A 21,432-nucleotide genomic window follows, 5' to 3' on the forward strand; every position below is an offset into this window, starting at 1 on the left:
GTATATGAGGTGGCAGTCACAGGAAAAAAGTCACAGAAAAAAAGTCACAATTTTGGCTAGGAAAAAAGGTCACAGGAAAAAAGTCAATTAATTTATGGTGGCCGGTAATAAAGGTTAGGTTAGGTTAGGTTACTGAAACTGATTGACATATTAACCTTAAAAAATGAGAATTCGATAGTTAACTTTTCTTTTTTTCCTATGACTTTTTCCTGTGACTCTTTTTCCTGTGACTTTTTTCTGTGACTTTTTTACCTGTGACTTTTTTACCTGGATTCGTATATGAAACATCCAATACACTGTGCTAGTGACGTTTATTAACAATAATAATACCATATGATTTGTATTGGTATTAACATTTATGGGAAATGTTCATGTTCCGCCCCTCTTGCTCAATGCAGGGCTCAGCCCGTCGCACACGTTCAGAGACCTGTAGTGGAATTCTCCCCTACAAACGCTGTTTGTCGCTGCCTAGCCGACCCCACCAATTCCCCAGTGTATGCCTCGTGGTCTAGGTCAACCAGCGCCGCCATACACCACGGAGCGGGGGTCAACTGCTAAGCCACGCCTACCCCCGCTATTTAAGACCTGACCTCGTGGTGATCTGTCTCTCTTTCTACCTACACCAACCAGCCAGCAACACCTCCGCCTGCCTGGCGGTCCTCGCTCCTCCGCCTGCCTGGCGGTCCTCGCTCCTCCGCCTGCCTGGCGGTCCTCTCTCCCGCTGGCGAGCATGGCGACCCACAAGCTGTCCTTCTCTGAGCGTCCTCACCAACCAGCTCTCTCTACATCACGCTTGTAACCATGCTGCCTTCCCAGCACCAAGCTGCATTGTACATCCAATACAACATGTATATAGAGAGCACATTGTGAGTTTCCTTTCTCCATCCCATCCTGAGTGTGAACCAAACAATCTCATACCCCACAGACCCCAAGGCCCACGGGTGCCACGGCGCCACAACTCCTCACAGTTTGCGAACCTCTGTAACATACACCTTGCTTTTTATGTGATCCCACAGGTAGAAATCAAGGGGATTAAGTCAGGTAACCTTAGGTTTCATCACATTCCCATCAAACCTGTCATGAGCTGTAACTCCTAAACTATTGACAATTTGGTCATTAAGTAATTTATCTTTATTTATGTCTCAGGAGTACACCCCCTGAATTATGAAGGGTATTTACAGAACACCCTGTATATACTGTATTAGGGGTAGATTGTTCCAGTGGTAGCTACAAAAAAAGAAGTTATTCAACAAGATCTAACTTGTTAGCTGAAACAGGGTTAGTCAAGTTACTGTTCCGTTACTACCCGCTTGAAGAAGAGTTTTATGAATAATTATTCGCCTTATGCACTACTGACAGTAGTACTGTACTGCTAAGAAGAAAATAGCATCAAATTACAGACCATACCCATAATTTTGCAGGTAGTAAGCAGCTACCAATCAAGGAGGTACTACCGCCTGGGAAGACGTTGGAAGCATAATGTGTTGTCTAATGGTAGACCCTGCTGCCATATGGCATCACGAAAATTGTGACCAAGTCCCAGGTTACTGATCTGACTTTCAGCCTCATTTACACACAATTGCAGGGTCTCAATTGTTTCTCTTACTTGGACAACACAACATACATAATGTATATCGTTTCTCATTCTTGATTTATTTTTTCGTTATTATTATTTTATTTGTATTAATTTGCTATTAATTCTATTAATTGTTGTAATAATAATAATACTGTAATAGATATTATTATTTATTATTATTATATTTTCGCCCCGTTATCAAAGTAATGAACCACATAAATTATGAAAAATAAAAAATTCTGGCAGATGGGAAGTAACATCACACTACATACTGTACTTACCGGTACTGTATTATTACCTACTATACAACATCAGCCGTTTATACTTTCCAGCAATATGTAATGAAAGATATGAGAACAGTAATTGCAAACAAAAAGTTTAGGTTTAACTTCTTCAATTTTTGCTATCAAGAGGAGGATTTTGGTGTTTGTTTTCTTTGCCACATCATGGTAAAAATGATTGTGGTGGTATTGGTAAAGCAGTAAAAGCCAATCTGTAACAAACTGATGTTTGTCATAGTCCGACATCTGTAGCTTTTTATTATTCTTGTTCTTTAATTCAACAATAATTTTCTATTGAAAGGTTTGACAACGTTTTAGCAGATGCAGGTTCATGTAACTTAATTCATTCAGTGAAAGATGTACTAAAGAAGGCAAGGATAGCTTGATAAAAAACAAAGGTGTCATACAAGCACTGGCCAATATGACTAGCAGACATATACTGTACTACTGTAGTTCAGCTTGGGATCATTTTGGACAGTTCAGAAGAATTTGGCAACTATCAAATTTGCTTTCTTACCTGTAGAAGTTCCAGAGAGGATAATCTGTAAACTGTATTGGAAAAGGAAGTGACATAATTTGGTGTATGTCGAGTACAAATATCCAGCCTGATATTAAAATTACTTATGCTTTCCATCCTATGATGATCAGAGTATTAATACTACAATATTGTTTCTTATTTAGATAAGCTTGAAATTCATTGATGAAAAAGAAATTGGCCCGAGATGGGAACTGAGCCCCTAAAATTATTAATTACTGTACTGTATGAAATTTAGGTTTTATGTACAGTATTTTTTTTGCCAAAATACCTTTCAAGTGCAATTTAAATTATTCTTCTAGCGCAATTAGAGGCCACAGTATTGTATTTAGGAGTTTGGTAGTACAATACAGTACACAACACCTCAAAAATATTGTGGGTTCATAACTTTGAGTTATGACAAGAGCTAAAATTTCAGGTATTGTAGCTACAGCAAAAATTGAGGTGTGATAGTATATTTCATTTTTATTAAATGTTTAATCATGTCATCACTCAAATTCAGGTGTAATGTATTATTTTGTCTTTTCAGCTTATTTCCTTTTCTAACAATGTAAAAAAATTTAAAATGCCACAGGATAAATAAATGCTTTTTGGAGTAACTTACTTCATCATCAATCTTTCAAAATTTTCTTTCTTGATGACTAAGACTGAACTGGCACACATTAAGTACTAATTAAATACTATGCCGTGCAATTATGGTCGAGGGAAATTAATTCTCTATGTTTAAAGTCTTGTGCACATACTGTAGTACAGTACACTGCAAATCAGATGATACAAATAATAACTGCAGTCAAAAATACAATGTTCATATGAGTAGAGATGGCAATGGAAGAAACTCCTCACCCTTAAATGGCAGCTGTCATCTGTAGAGGTTTCATGGTCCTTGCATTTAATTTTTGCACATATACACTGCAGGGAAACTTACCCAACAGTTAAGGGTTGACACTTTTTTATATTTTTTTAGCTAACGGTACAAGCCCTACCACCCTTACAGCTCATACATATTCAATTAATATTGATATATCACAAATAAATGCATATGAAAAACTATCAAGGTTACCCAAATCTGACTCACTTTAATGTTTGTAAAGATATTACTGCTTGAAAACATTACCTTTCAAGATATGAGTGGAAAAAAAATCGAAATAAAGAATATTTACCATCAAAGTCAAACAAATTCATGCTTTGAGAACAACTCCCCACTATTACTCTTTTTCACCAATTATTATATATATCAAGACAAATAACACCAAGCATATTAAGCAGAAGGTAATAATGACCATTTTATAAATAGCAGAATCAGGTGTAAACACCACATACTCAGGTGAAGGTGTCATTTAAGAAAAGAAAATCGTCAGCTAAAAATACAACTACCAGTATGTACAATACAGTATAGTTATTTAAAATACACTTGTTCCTTGAACACCTTGTTATACCGTACCAATATAACAGTATCATGTTGAATTCACTACAGTACATGTGTATAGTACAGTAAAATACACTAATAGGGTAATAAAATAAACAGTAGGTGTTTGTTTTATTGTTACTTCCTGTATACTTTATGTAAATATAAGCCTTATTTTCTAAATGAAAATACATGGAATTCTCCAAGGGGGATCTTTCTTACTCGGTTGCTTGTTTCAGCCTAACATACACAAACACTTTGTCCTTGTGTTTTGTGTATTTATCTGCAAATGGCTGATACTTAAAAGTTAAAATAAATTTCCACAAAAATGACTATTTACATCAGTATTTAACACACAACCAAGCTTGGGGCAAATAAAATCTTTAGCTTATTCCTGGCACAAAACAAAAAAGTAAATACAAGAGAACATTAGCAGTTTCATGGAAATGCAGTTGTACTACTATTTCATTTTTATTTGTGCACCTTTGGTGACCAAGAATAAATGGCTTTCTCACCAATTCAATAAATATATACATAAATAATTTTCAGGGACACATGGCCCATCATTTAAAAAATGACTGAACACAATGACTTAGTTCCCAAACAGGTACAAGTGATCCAAGTCATGGCCAGTTCACATTATAAAAACAGTGAAGGAAACTGGTGTTGCAAAACAGTAACCACAGGTCTAATGATTCGCTAGAATTAAAGTTCCATTACGGTTCTTATCGTGTAAACTCTGCCTCAGTCGTACTGTTGGGTCTATTGGTTTTGGGTCAGAAAGCCAGAACCCTCAAAAGTTCATCTTGGCATGGTAACATCAAAGCCACTATTGAGTGATATACATGAAGAGTGGCAGCCATTATATCTATACAAACTACAGCCAACAAAATGAGACATAGCAGCAAAAAAATTGAAGTCTTCATGCCAGTAAAACCAATTTGGATAACTACTAGAACACATCCATTCAAATATTGTCTCTTGGTTGGGTTCTGGGATTTTGACTGTACAGTACTGTATTTGTCAGATCTTTGAGTCTGTTCCCAAGTCTGTCTGCTGAGTCATTAAGTCAATATAGTTGCTATTGAAAGCAGTAAAAAAAGATATTATATATATATATACTGTATATTATATAATATATATATATATATATATATATATATATATATATATATATATATATATATATATATATATATATATATATATATATATATATATATATATATATATATATATATATATATATATATATATATATATATATATATATATATATATATATATATATATATATATGTATATATATATATATATATATATATATATACTATATATATATATATATATATATATATATATATATATATATATATATATATATATATATATATATATATATATATATATATATATATATTATATATTATATATATATATATATATATATATATATATATATATATATATATATATATATATATTATATATTATATATATTATATATATATATATATATAGTGGGGTATGCTATAACGAACGGATCCTACTACGAATATTCCTATAACGAACGGTTTTACCTATAAAATTGAGAATGCTATAACGAACGAAACTCCTACAACGAACATTATTTATTTATTTATTTATTTTTTTTTTTTTTTTTTTTTACTAATTTATTGTTTTTTTATTACAAGTATTAATGATACTCATTATTTCAGGGGTTTAGATGCATATTTATGCACTTTTTTACAATTTTTACAATTTTATATTATATTTTTCAGTGTTAAGTGGTTGTATTTGGGGGCCTGGAACGATTAATCCTATAACGAACGAATGCTATAACGAACAAGGTTCTAGAACCAATTAGATTCGTTATAGCATACCCCACTATATATATATATATATATATATATATATATATATATATATATATATATATATATATATATATATATATATATATATATATATATATATATATATATATATATATATATATATATATATATATATATATATATATATATTTATATATATATATATATATATACATATATATATATTATATTATATATATATATATATATATATATATATATATATATATATATATATATATATATATATAATTCCTTAAAATAAATAAAAATAAAAAACATGAATTACACAATGTGACTGACTGGCTTAGGGTAAACAAGAAAATTATTAATTTCTTACACATGACTCCAATAAAGTTTGCATACTTTTAGTTTTATGCAACTTAAAAATTACTGCCAAAATTGCCTTAACTTAGGTACTGAATAATTAAAAAGGATGCAGTTTACATTAGCAACACCATGCAATACATTATATCTAACAAGCTGCTTAACAATAAAGATATAATCTTTATTACACAAAATCTTTCTTCAATAATATCCAACAAATTTAACAGACTTATACCAGATCAAAGCCATCAAGATATTCCATACAAACCAAAAGTATTATCCAACAAACATTTTTATACCTGGTGCTACCAAACAAAAAGTACAATGTCAATGTGAGAATTTAAATTTGGGAAAAAAAAAAAAAAAAAAAAAAAATTTAATGACCTTTATAATCTAATCTTTTAAGTTCAAAAGCGGACTATTGCCCCAGAATCCAACTTATATACGTTTCAAAGTTAAATTATTTTAGAATTTAAATTGAACATGTTCTGGGGTGAAGTGACAAATTTAAATTTTATAAAGTTGTTATCCCCTGCTGAGTGAGACACAATAACACTATGAAACACATTCAAAGCTGCTATAAAACCCAGATGGAATTGGAATGTGAGGCATGACAGCAAAACCACATCATACACAGCAAAACTAACCCATGAACAACAATCAGGTAAAACTGATTTTTCTTCTCTGGTTGGACAAAAGTTCAACAGATTGTCCTGTCAAATTTTAACAACTACAAGTTTAAATTTTCAACATATAATTTTCAATCATGGTATCCACAATAACCTGATACAACCAACTTAAAATGACTTTCAGTTAAAGGCATACCAAATATGAATGTGGAAGAAGACTAAAAACTATATACAGTATAGAGTAAATAAAATTTCAATTCATAACTGTTTCTGCCTTCAGTACAAAAAAGGTTTAGGTGTGAATGTACAAAAAACCTCAAAATCTAATGACAAACATGGAACCATACGGTAATCCACTTACTATCCAAATTAATGAGCTGATAAACTTTTTCATAACAGTGCTGCACCAACCCCGACTGCTAGTAAAACAAATGAAGGGTGGAGCAATACTACACCTAATTTTAATACTGAGGTTTGCTCAATATACTGGATATTTGCTTCTATTCTATAATGCATTGCATTTTACATGATACAGTACACCACAGTCAATTGATCTCCATACATAAAAAGTGAACCTTGTACATCATTGTTTTCCTTCATGAAAATACTCAGAAGTCATTCTATAATTTGAAATTCAAAACAGGATACTAGTTATCATGGATATTAAAAAAAAAAAAAAAAAAAGTAGTTTGCTTAACCAGTTCAACAACACCCCCTCCCCCCGTTACTAGTAGAACAATAATAAAAAAAAAGGACAAAGAAAAAAGCAAAGAATCTGACGTCATGCATGTACAGATGCCTGCACAAACATTCATCTACAATTAAGTCACCTGTGTGTAGTCACATGTGCACTGCAGCCTCATGGGCAAGTCGTTTGCGAGTTTGTTACACAAAGTGTTGGGCGTCACTGGGAACATGACTGTTGGAGGTGGTTGTCTAAAGGTACAAGGGGTTGGTTGGTTCATTGGATCGTTGGTTGGTTAGGGTAGTATTAGGTCGCTGTGTTGGCTGTCCGTAACTGTCCGTTGTGTGGTCGGCGTAGTCACGATGTCAACACGCTGCTGTGGAAATGAGATAATTCAGTAAAACCCAAGAACTGCCGATTCAGTCAAATTTGGGATAGGTCGCCTATGTTAGTCACTGCAGTAAAAATGAATTCATATCTCATTTAAATTTAGTTCATAATATGTAAACCCATTCACAATTCACAACAAAATTTCAGGCTAATGCACTGCCCAATGTATAACATACCTATATATTAAATATATCTATATACACTTACATAATAAATAAATTAGGTTGTTCATGTAACTTAACATGCACATAGTAATAGTACTATACAACACTGATGACAAATTTAAGCTATTTAAGATTATTTTCCCATTTCAAAATAAAACTGTGTCAGTGCTTTTAAGACAAACTCAGTTTACTCTTAAAAATATTTAGCAGAAGTATGAGAAACCATTAATACTGAATATACTTTTCCATCACCAGTCATGCAGAGAAGCAGTAGAACTATACCATGCTGTTGACAAAAACATTTATTCATCAAACAATATATATAAAAGCTGCCACATGCAGTACACCAAGCAACATGACTGTCCACATGTAACTCATCTACTTCCTCATGAAAACCAAGACCAGTTCAAACTCTTCCTTTCACTATCTGTAATTTTCATTAATTATGCAATTAACTTTGTAGAAATCAGCATTTATTGCACCAGTAATATAATGTGCATACAAAATTGTAGAATTACAATAAGATCAAAATAGCTACAAAACAGGTACTGAACATTGAGTTTCTCCATCTACAACTCTTGTCATTCTAACTTACTGCTACATTCTATACAAAATCTAGATTCTAGAATGACATCCCTAGTAAGTGCCATTCACTTAAATTTTCATGAAAAGAAAAAGTCAATCATTTAAAAATTTCCTAATAGAACAAAAAGGTCCATTCCTTTGATATTTTCATTAAAATAATAAGCCAGTCACCAAAATTTTTCAATAAAAATATAGGTCAGTCAACCATAGCCCTTAGTATAGACTCTAGTCCAATGCTTCAATCCAATTTTATGCCACACAACAATTGGTAGCCATAAGACAAACTTCTGATTAACCTCTTGGTTTGTATGTCCTTGTGTGCAGTTCTTCTAATCACCTTTCATTAATAGTTTGTGAAATATCTAACCACATATCTTTATTAATATCAGGAAAATCTACTACAAAGTCTTCGATACAAGAATATGTATTCTCTTAAAAACGGTTATACATTACAGTATTACATAAAAGGGGTGTGACAGCTAAGTGGGTACATTGTTTGCCTCTTATCGTAGTGTTACTGGTTTGACCAGTGAATGGATACTTGTTTTTACAGTAAGGGAAGTGAAGGTGATCGAGCACAGTGCCTGCTGCACTGCCTGTGTGTGTACCAAAAGCTTAGCATTCAGCATAATATATCCCCAATATTCCAAATGGTCCTTCAGGCCTGTGGGACCCTCTTCACAGTATACCTGTACATCAACTATCAAAAAAATTATATATACAGTATATTATAACAATCACACACACAGATATACATCCCACAATACCAAATGAAACATGACAAAGTGAAGGGCTGTTGCTACTGACCAGGTCCAGTTCTTATCAATTTTTCCTGACCATGTATACCACTGACTATACACAAATTCATTATTTATGGTAGTACATATGAACAAACCTAACCTAACTCCATGATCATGGCATAGATTTTAATTTAAAGAGAAAATAAATATAGCCGCTGTTTAAGTTGTTTACCATATACTTTTATATTTTGGGATTATAACCTTCCGAGTTGGATTTCTATGGAACTTTTCTCTTTAAAGGTTTTATAGTACAAGGTATTAAAAAAAAATGTCAAGATAAGAACTTCACACAATTTTTTTTAACAATAGAAACTAATAATCAAGTTACTTCTACATAGTAAGAATGATATATAAATGCTGGAATGAAGTAATTGGACAGACTACTAGAACTATACACATGGCTATTTCCTCTGAATATTAAGTCAAATATGTTCCCTTATACCTGCCACTAACATGTCAGGTTAGCATTACTTGATACCTTGTAAAATTAACAAATTCAGAATAACAAGCTAAAATCACAACTTTATGCTAAACTTTTAAAAAAAATAACAGTACACACACTACATAAATCGTTCCTGCAGGACTGTACACGTAACACTGAGGAAACATTAATGAGAAAATATGAACATACTTAAGTAGGCTACAATAATTTTTTTGTCTTCTGACTCAGGGTAATTGTAGACAGTACAGTACTACTGTACTCCACAATTTCTTTACAACCTCATAATACAACCACAAAAATCTTTTCACATTATTAAAGTCCACAAATGGGTTACTGCATGCCTATAATGTCAATCTACTCGAGTTCATAGTTGTTGAACCCGTTATAAGCTTATTACAAAAGCCAGAGATTCTTTACAGAAGGCAAGTTAAATGTCACCAAGACAAATCCCAATATTGTACTGCATTAACAAACCCTTTTACATTAAACAGTGAAATTATTGCAGATCATGTTCATAAACCACTTGAGATACCAAAATTACATTGAGTACATTAACCCTTAAGGTCAGGGTGACGCTCCTTATATCCACAAGGAAGTACATACATAGTGGTCGCATCCACCAAAACCAGTTTTTTAACTTAAAAAAATGGCAAAATATCAAATAGGGAAAAAGAATAAAAAAAAACTCTTAAGTAAAACAAATGAAATTAGAATAAATATTAAGCTCAGAAGTTCATCCAAATGGGGTATTCCTGGGGTAAGTTATGACAGCAGGTTGAAGAGCATTGATGAGCCACTTTTTATTTATATAATTCTTCACGTAATAATTGTCTGCAGTTTTACTCTTGGTAAATAAAAGTGCAATCTCCACAGTGATTAAGTGTGTGCAAGACCTTAAATGTCGTTGACAATATGAACAGTACTGAGTTCTGGGTGGCAGGAATAATTTGCTGGGACATAATCCTGTTTCTGGAAGCCAGAAGCATCTACAGTATACTGCATGCAAAAATTTTATATCCACAAACTAATTACAGCGAGAAACAAATGTTATAGATGGATGTACAGTACTATATTTTCATGACATTTAACACATGCTTTAGAAAAAGCATCATATATACTATTATTACTTAACCATTTAAAAAACAATTAATTAAATTTATTAATTATACCAACAACCTAAGTCACTTTTCATTGATCTAACAGTACTGTACTGCATACTTATCTCGTTGTCACTTACTGTATAATCTATCATGCTTTGATCTTCATGCAAATGAAGAAAAAAAAACTCAGGGGAGGGGGTACCAATAAGGCCATGCATATTAATAGAAGGTATGATCTATTACCATGAAATACATTAAAAAATCTGGAATGTTTCATGCAATGGAATATATATATATATATATATATATATATATATATATATATATATATATATATATATATATATATATATATATATATATATATATATATATATATATATATATATATATATATATATATACTACAGATGCACACACAATAACCAGAGTACACTTCATATTATCGTGCCATGTGTGTCCCATTATCAACATGCTGCTGCCATGTTTCCCTATCACAGATATCAATATCACAGCCTGTCACAGTAATGTCTAGTCTTATATTATGCAAAACAAAATACAAAAAAGAGAGACTACAACTGCAAATCTTATTGGAATGAGAACAATATCAAAATATACACAACTGTAATATGAAAATACATACACATTTGCTAAGTACAGTAGAAATGCATTATGCAATGCATGCTGAACACTTAATGAAGTACAGAAATTTGTTACCAGTTAATTCATGCTAAAACAGTGAAATTATTTTCTAATCAATTTCAGGACAGGGAGAAAACCCGGTACAGTACACAATGCATGCCAAAATCACCAAAACTTTAGTCTGGCCCATTTCATGACAGGAGTAAACCTTTTAATATACTGTATCTTATCATGCTAAATATTTACAACTGTGTTTGCATAGAACAATTTACTAAATAATGCAGTGTTTATAAAAAATAAATAAAAAAAAATAAAAAAAAATGTCCTAAACTATGTACAGTCATGGAGAGTGAGGCAGAATGTTTGTCACCTCAATGAACTACATATTAGAATCAAAATCTTTGCAATTACAAAATAATGTAAAACAATTGAAATATGATGTAGGAATTGCACTCCCGATAAATATTTACATATCAAATTGAAGCATCACAATTTAGAATAAGAATACAAACTATTTATCATTATCTTCTTACAACCATTAATTACATGGTTGTAGGAGGAGAATCCCATCAAGGGAGAACAATTAATCCTTAATACCTTCTTTTATGCAGTCTAATTACCACTTTGATAAACCTTCACTTGAAAACATTACGGCATATGCTCCATACCTCTTTGCGTGAGCTTGCTCAACTCTGATCATCGATGCGCAGTCTCTTGCGACCAGAATCGGCTTTGTCGTGTGGGTCAGCCTCCATTACCTTCAACCGGGAGCCTAGTACCTCTTGCCCATGTAACACCTGAAAAGAATTAAGTTAAAACAAATATTGGTCTAAGTATCCTATGAATTATAACAACTTAGATATTTTGATTTAATGGTGGTAAAAAATGGCACCTTTCCAATACTTTTTTCTGATAAATAGCTATACAGTAGAACTTCGATAAATCAGAGTAATTGGGGCAGACCCCAATCTGAAAAATGCGAAAGTTCGGAAAAAGAGAATATACGTGGGTTTAAAGAAACTGTTAAGTCATTACTGCACTTCAACAATTAAGGTCTTTAAGTATAAGAAGATTATTAAAAGAATATTACATCAACAATAAAGAAAAAATATATGAAACAGAACTCTCTGGGTTGAAAATCAGACATGCAAGTCTGGTTGTCAACAACTCTGTTGTCACCAAGATGATTGTTATTTACTGTAAAGTGTTATATGTAAGTAACCATAGAATTTGTCTTATGAATAGAGATAATTGTATACTGTACAGTACTATAAAGATAAAAATAAGAACAAATAAGTGAAGGAGTATATTGTATGTGAAAGATGAATGTTCATCTGGGAGCAGCTGGCAGAGGGGGGGGTGATTGCATGGGTGGGTGGCTTCCTCCCCCTCTCCCCCAAGATTCCTTTAACACTTCTTTATGCAATTCCACCACCATTCTCATAAAATTTTGGATCATTTGGTGCCAGGTTGATAAATTATTATCCTAAAAGAATCAGCTTTCCTGATTAAAGAATCCCACACTGAACACGAGTCATTTCATGAGGTGCTCAGCATTACAAGCGGACGAAGCAACACACCGGCCAAAATGTGTTTTTCATGGATATCACTATTTTCACCCTTCCTCTACATGTTGGCGTTGGATGTAACCCTCTAGCTAGAATAGAAATATGGTAGAAATTCCTTAAAAAATAAAGTGTGATTTTGCCTCAGGCCGGGAGCTACGTATCTGGCTGTGCGCTCAGTTAAAGAAGGTGGCAACAACCCGTTCAGAGCGAGAGGAGCGCGAGCCAATGACAGCGTGCCTCCCTCGGACCATACCCCCTTAGGCAGCCAATCACAGTGGATTTCCCCTTGCTACATCACAGCTCCTCAGCCAATCCCCACGCCCAGATGCTGCCTCCTTGTTAGTTTTGGCATGTTGCATAGTATAAGGAGGTTCAGTGTACTTTCTACTGCTATTTTTGATAACTTTTCGGCGTAAAATTGACGTTATTCGTGTTCCACAGGTGTGAGAACATATCTGCCTGATATTAGAGCAAGACTCAAGTGAGGCCAGGCCTTCTGGTGTGGGTTCAGGAGCCTATTATTCCTGAGTGTGTGTTTAGTGAAGACAGTGCTCACATGGACACCTCAGGAATGCTTGGTGATAGTGATTTTGGTATACTCATAATACAAAAAGTGACTGCTATGCATCACAAGACCTTTTAGCAGACTGTGTGCCGGTACAGTTACGTGACATGCACTGACGGCAATAATGACGATGAAAGTGAAGATGAAAATGATGAAAGTGAGTCTAATGGTAACACAAACAGTGACACTAATGTATCACAACAAGAACATACAGACTGTGAGGAGAAGTGGACAGTGAAGAGACATGCATTGACCTTGATGGTGATGAAAGTGACCCTGACCCAACGAGTAATAGTAAAGTGAGCCCATAACTTAGTCTTATAATGAACCTGAACTGTTGCTGGCATCAATAATTAATCAATGATTTAGTTGATCAGTATGTGATTGATTATGACGAGGCCATTAAAGTGATACGCACTCCTCAGGATTTACGTAACTTCAAGTTACTACGATCTTCAGGGATAATAAAACGAAGGCACTAAACAATATAAGATCGTAATACGTACAGTACTATTATCATAATACTGTTTACCAAAGATTATGCAAACTTTCTCCGCCTTTGTATTCGTACATTAATTACGTTGGGGGGTTAATGGTGGGGGGATAAGTGGAGTGGTGTCTCATTATTACACTCTATTATACTTATCATAAATCTTTGGCTAATAATAGGGACGGAAAGATAAATACTGACAGGCAAATGAGTTTTTTTTTTATTTAATTTTTTAGGGGGGTGTAAGACAAGTGTTGTTTTTTGGTGATCTTTAACTGTTTTACAGTATTAGCCCACAATAATAAGAAAATTTTGCAAAAAAACACAATAATTGTTCGTTTGAAGACCAAAAACCGTTCATGACGGGTAATTATTCTCATTCAACTCGCGATATAATAATAACTATTCACAGTACTAACTTCCAGTTTTCACTGTTCGCTGGGAGAGGGATTGAGCTGCACTATATAAATAAATTATCCCTCCAGCTTAAAAAACAACAAAGTTATGGTTCTTTGCCCTTCAATAAAACTTAAACGCGTTTTTCTCAGCTTTTTTAATTTTGCCCTTCAACCTCCTCTAATGCGGAGTGCCTCTCATACTCGTTTGTTTGCAAAGAACAAACAGATGATCTGCTTACCACAATGTCTGTCTTCAACACTTAGTAAATTAGTACAGTAGTTGTGCATTACCATCACTTAATAAATACTATTGCAGTGTATTTATCACCACTCAATAAATACCAATGTAGTGTAGTGTATTTATCATCACTTAATAAGTAATATTGTAGTGTAAAGTATTATGTTCCTGCATATACCCTGGTTTATTCATTAAGTGTACAAGGAGCCAAACTGAGCCGTCATATAACACTCAAAGGTAGTAAATAACTATCTTAGGAAGGTATCTTCATACAGTGGTCCCTCCATTAACCAACGGTCCAATTAACAAAATTTCGGTTAACGAATTAGTTCCCATAAGGATTTGAAATTCCATTAACGAACAAAACTTTGAATAACGAAAGCCTTACAAGAAACACACTTTGTTGTGCGCAGCAGCTGATCGGCTAGTCTGCCAATAGAGTAATTGGTTTTATGTTTACATTCGTTTCCACTGGAGTAAATATCAAGAAAGTTGGTCTCTTGAATATTTTTGCATTTTTATTAAAATTATTGGTCATTCTAATTTAGTTAACACACTGATAATATATACAGTACAAGGACCAGTTTTTGTGTGCCCATCAGCTGATCGAATCACCCACCAACACTTCTCAGTTTAACTTTGTTTACAGTGGAGTGAACATCCAGTTTGTTGGTCTCTTGAATATTTTTGCATTTTTACATTAAAATTATTGGTCATTCTGAAATTTAGTTCACATAAAGATAATTTATAGTGCAAAAATTATTATGAAACATGAAGAATGCATTAGAACCAACACACACTATAAAGAATATGACTGGTCATCATCGACTGCTTCTACAATCAGCTGTTTGATATGTAAACAAAGCTGCCGGGAATACGACACACACACCTCAAAGTAAATTAACTTATAGTATTCTATTGTTTTTTATTTATTATTATACAGTATACTGTACAGTATTGTATTTAGTTTATATTTAATGTTTTGTTAATTCTATTACCAGTATACAGTACTTTGTTATGTACCTTTTCTGCGAGTTGGAACCAGTTACCCAATATCCCAATGAAATAATAGATTCAATTAACAAAATTTTTGGTTAACGAACGACTCTGTGGAACCAATTGTGTTCGTTAATCGAGAGCCACTGTAGTGTGATTTAGTGACCCCTGTTGTAAGCTCTCAAACGAATGCATCTTGAGTAAATAACCTTCTGATACAGCTTATCCTTTTATTTATATACAGTATTGTATTTTTTCTCTATTAATGAAGAAGTTGTATTAATCATGATGAACCATAAACCAAAAGAGGCCAATCATATGAGAATATAATACTGAATCAATAAATAAATAAACCTGACAAATGCAGCAACACCTGATCAGCCCCAACCTGCTCACATACTCATGTTTTACTTCTCAGTAGGCCTATAGCAAATCTGATTAGACCACTGTACAGTATTCATTAAGTGTTCTTCACTTCATGATTTTTTTTTAATTAAATTTCCCAATTTTTTTTATAGTATTCCTGGTGACCAGAGCATCTCAAGAATCCGAAAACAGTGGATTCCGATTTATCAAGGTCTTAATGTATGTACTTACGGGGGTTAATCCACTTACCCATTACATCTTATAAAAAATTAAAAATAAATAAAATGCATAAACAAATACAGTACAAAAATAAATAAATAATAATACATATGTTCAAATCAGCTTGACTGGCAAAAGCATATTGTAACAACATTGTCAGGATAGTGACCAGCCAGTGTAAATGAGCAAGAGCAATAACCCTTAGTGGTAAGTGAACATGTAAGGCCATCACTTTATAGATTATACATTTGGGGTGCTAAGACACTGATTCAGGGCTGGAGCAAAGACAACAGCCATTGGTAGACTGTCGACTGTGGCAATTGCTGAACAAATTAGTTTTGTTTTACAGTATGTATACTGCATTTTTAATTTTTATGCCTGTAAATATTTACCCATTTGTGTAGGGGTCCCCTCTGATTTACTTTTCTATTGCATGTTCTCATATTAATATCTGTGATATGTTTTCAAAGCAAGTAAAAACCTGAATCCCTCTAGCCAAAACTATGTTAACATACTTTTATTATATATTATTAGTATACAGTGGTCCCTCGGTTAACGAGCACAATCCGTTCTAGAAGGTTGCTCGTTAACCGAAAAATTTGTTAACCGAAACCATTGTTTCAATGGGTTTTTGGGTAATTGGTTCCAGCTCACCGAAAATTGCCTAAATTCAACAAAAAAGGTAAAAAAGTACACTTACTTTGAGGTGTGTATGTAGAAGGCTCCTGGATGATGATGATGATGATGATGGGAATTAGAATGGGGGTGGAGGAGAAGGGAGAAGAGAAGGCATTGGGGTGGAAGAGAAGTCACCCCATGGCGCCATTTCACCCATAAAATTTTAGTTCTCTTGGTGTAATTCAAGATTATTTTCTTTAAATCAACACTGCACTGCATTATATATTGTCAATATGTAAAATAAATTTCAAAATGACCAATAATTTGCTTGGAAACACAAAAAAAAAGTGTTTAGTTGAAGAGAGTCTCAAGCAAGATATTACCTCCACTGAAAAGACACAAAGACTGACGCCTGTATGCTGTGTTGGCAGGCTGGATGGCGTGCCACAAACTAGTGACCTTACCTTCAATTATGTTCAATAATTGTTAAAATAACTAAAAAATTTAATATTAAGCTTTTAAAATTATTGAATAGTATAAACTTCTTGATATTTAGTAAATGGGTAAGGAATTTAAGCCTTAGAACCGATTACTGTAATGGCGGACCGCCAAATGCAAGCTAAAACATGTGGAGGTCGGCTTGTAAGAAACTCGTCAATCGAGGGATTGCTCGTTAACCGAAGTTAAGAATCTTATGGAAGGTAACTCATTAACCGAGGGACCACTGTAATACAGTACATTAAACAAATTATTAATAGCTACTCACCACAATGGCCTTGTCTGCAGATTCCTTAGAAGAATATTTTGCATATCCAAAAGTTTTGCCATTTAGCATGTAGATATCAATAAGACTTCCAAACCTTCCAAAAACATCCTTTAGCGCGTATATGGGTGGTGGTGATGGATGGCATACAATAAACAATCTGAAAATATATAGACAATTTACTGTACATATTTATTTTTTCTCAATTTACAGTAGAAGATCCAAGCTAATATCATCAGCCTAAAACCATGTTTCACAAGAAATTTACTGATGACTCTTTCAAATGACAAAAATTACAATGCAGTATGGTTTGGAGGCAACAACAGGTAGTGAGTCTCTTCTGGAATGAGACATGGTGAATGTAACATCAAGAGCCCACTGATCAATCATAACTTGCCTGCTCTTGCTTGGCCACTCAGGAGCATCTCTCCTCTTTCCCCAATGCTTGATAGCACAAAATGACATTAGTCCTTTCAAAGCCTTTAATCATTTCACTTCTATAACAAACCTGTTAATTTATCACTGTAAAAACACATGAAAACATTTGTGAAAATATGACAAGCTCTGACGGGAAACAGATCCAAACAAAGCCTCATCTTGCAGCATGGGCAACAAAAAAAAAAGAACTTCCTAAATATCTACTAGAATCTGACCCATATTTTCTACAAGAATCCCAACAACTTGCAACAATGAACCTCACAGAACATAATCACACTTAACTTAAAAAACAAAAACTGACGAAGTAAATGTTTATAGTTCACATTACAACTATTTACCTCTCGGCAACAGCAGAATCAACTGGCGCCAGTGGTTGAGGGGGAGGTAGCTTAACAGAGCAATATGATGGATCATATGTTTCTCCTCCACTTAGTTGTCCTGGACTTCCTCCTATGTTGTTCACATTACCAGGTCCTGTAACAAGATGTTTCTCCATTACCAAAAGTTTATAAAAAGATGTACGATCATTACATTCCCATTAATGTATTTGTATAACCAACTACACAGTCCACACACAACATCCAAGGAATTAAAAATTTTATGTCTAAGGACTACACAATTTATCAAATACATTAACAACACATTATTTCAATGGAATACAATTTTGGCAAGTATCTAATGTTCAGAATGTCCTTTTTTTACCCAAGTACAGTCACTAAAAAAATTATCTATACCAAATTGTGTTGCAAAAATATGACAACAGATGAAGGATTCTGACAACCCTACTGAGAAAACAGGAGTCGCAGTTGTCATTCTGAAAATCATCAACCCCCATGTAGAGATAGCTTTTTTAGTGGCTGTATATGACACCAGGGTCAAGCTAAGAAAGGCATCCTAAACACAATACAATACAGAGTATATAAATATCTATTAATATCCCACAGACAATTTTCTGCACTTTGAAAGGATCCAAGTAAAACTTTAATCAAATACTTGTCACATAAATTTCTACCGTACATTTACTCTTTATCACGGTAAAGTCTAAGATCATAACAATGGCAACCTTCCACTTCATAACCAAGACTGATATCAACAAAGCCCTCAACATAATCCTACACTACATAGTAATCAACAAAATATTAAAAGTAAAAAAAAAATAAAATAAAATAAATAAAAATAATAATAATTTCCTCTCAGGTTAGAGACAACCATACATCCAGCACCAAAATTCTTCCAAAGGAGTTTCACTGGGTTCTGTTCTATCTCCTCTTTTTTTAACCTATTCCTCCTTCACCTCTATATGAGATCTTCCTTATTTAAGAAAAAACTAAAAACATTGGAAAGATGAATTGCAAGTTCTTTCAAGCAAAAGTTTTTATTACACTTGCTGAACAATAACATTAACAGGATGTAAGCACAAAAATGGGCAGCATTGGTGATCAGATTTTTATGACAAGTGTCAGTTTGTAAAAAGTGGTAGTAACAAACTTTATATTTTTGATCTGCTTACAATAATTCAAGCATTAAAGTGTTGATTTACAAACCTCATTTAAAATGCTGCAGTAGTCAGGCAATACCCAACTTCATTGTGCATTAGTTTGCCATTTATAAACATAAATCTAGCAAGACACCCCTCAATTGTTTAATACTGCTGCTTTAAAACTGTCACAGATACGACTTACTGCAGCCTAACCGTATGATACTCTTTAGCTTACTGCTCTGCCAAAGTGGTTTGTCTACATCAAAACTATATATTATATAATAAGTTAATTCTCGAGTGGCCAAACACTTCATTATGTACTCAAGTACTGTTCTTCAGCTGGAGCTTTTAGGAATGATAAATATTATTCTAGTTTGTTATTATTGTATTAAAGTATTTACAATTCTTTAAAACCACATTTAGTTGTTTTCATTTATATTTCAGTAAAATATATCTATGATTGAGAATTCAGTTGTGATATTACATTTGTGTCGAGTATATGGGACTCTTATGAAAGACCAACTTTTATGGAATGTTTTACTGAAATTAGTTAATGACATACAGCAATGTAACATTTAATAAGCCAATTTCACATGAGCCCTCAATGTTATACAAACTTAAATATGATAAATTGTAACTGAATACATAAGACTTTATGGAGCAAGACAGTATAATAGTGGTCGTATGTTCAGTGTAGCACAACCACTAACCACTTTATTACTGTATATTTTTTACAGAACCTTCAATCGCGTTTGTTTTAATGCATAACGAACAAATCTGGTGACAATGGAAAAAAATGAGTTTGATAATCACCAACATAACAAAGAACCACTAAGACCTAAGCAATAATACCTTGGATGATTAAGTTAGCAAAGGTTTAGTCGATTCTTATATCAACAATGACAGCTAACAACATGAACCAACCAAAGTTAACAATGTGAAGTTATTTCTGGTTAACTTAGGCTAGTTTTTGTTTTTGTGTTGGTTACAATGACTTAGCCCTGCAGTCTCCCTAAAGGATCCTCGTTGGTAGGACAGTAATGCTTTGGACAGACAATATCTACACCACTCTAAATGGTTCACACACTGTTTTCTTCTTTCTACTCTACTCAATTTAAACTCTTGTGCATTGAAACAAACATCAATGAATATATCCACCAAATTAAAAAGGCACATCATGGTGATGTCCTTTAATCTTTTACCAATGTGTCCACATATTAATTAAATTATGCCACAATCTAATCTAATATAAAAAATAGTGGGAGCAGTAAGCTATGTATTAGCAAGAACGTTTGGTATTCTATACTATATTTAGACTTTATTATCTACATCATCAGGTACTGTATCATTATGACCATGAATCCAACTCTTTATTTCAGTGTCCATTATATGAGAACCAGTAAAATATGAAGTCACATCTCTGGTGCACCATAATCATTGGCCTATTGGTTAAAAAAGCTCTGAGGAAGCTAGAATCACCAACACAGATAAAACTAGCTGGGAGTTGCAAATTAAAGAAGATTTAGAGCTGATCACAAAGGCAGCCATGTTTGGCTTGCATTTCACTTTAGGTTTAGCTACTTCTGAAATTCCATTTATTGTTTACAATTATAAATCAATGAAAAGTAGAGGGTGTACTGTACCTCACCAGTTATATAATTGGCTAATAAAGGTATACACTACCTAAATGAAGAATACCGTACATTAGCCTTTCAATTTCCTATAGTACAACACACTACAAATATAATCCAACAATACCTTAAAGAAAAAACTATAGCACAGCCAAAACTCTATGACAGCCTCCCCTTTCACAAAAGCCATAACACTTCTCACACCTCATAAGCCTGAGTCTCAC

General features: G+C 33.3%; 1 protein-coding gene across 2 annotated transcripts in view; it reads right to left on the minus strand.

The window, feature by feature from the left end:
• Nucleotides 1-7,290: 7,290 nt before the first annotated feature.
• LOC121858288 (RNA-binding protein 45-like) overlaps nucleotides 7,291-21,432 on the minus strand; it is a 44,601-nt gene continuing 30,459 nt past the window's right edge. For both annotated transcript variants that reach the window (XM_042354612.1, XM_042354611.1), the window contains exons 8-11: nucleotides 18,436-18,571; nucleotides 17,663-17,819; nucleotides 12,107-12,235; nucleotides 7,291-7,691 (exon numbers count right to left, since the gene is read on the minus strand). In XM_042354612.1, the coding sequence (XP_042210546.1) occupies nucleotides 12,125-12,235; nucleotides 17,663-17,819; nucleotides 18,436-18,571 (404 nt within the window). In that variant the 3' untranslated portion in view covers nucleotides 7,291-7,691; nucleotides 12,107-12,124. The remainder of the gene's footprint in view (nucleotides 7,692-12,106; nucleotides 12,236-17,662; nucleotides 17,820-18,435; nucleotides 18,572-21,432) is intronic.

Source organism: Homarus americanus, unplaced genomic scaffold, assembly GCF_018991925.1.
Source record: "Homarus americanus isolate GMGI-L3 unplaced genomic scaffold, GMGI_Hamer_2.0 scaffold57980, whole genome shotgun sequence".
NCBI lineage: Eukaryota > Metazoa > Arthropoda > Malacostraca > Decapoda > Nephropidae > Homarus > Homarus americanus.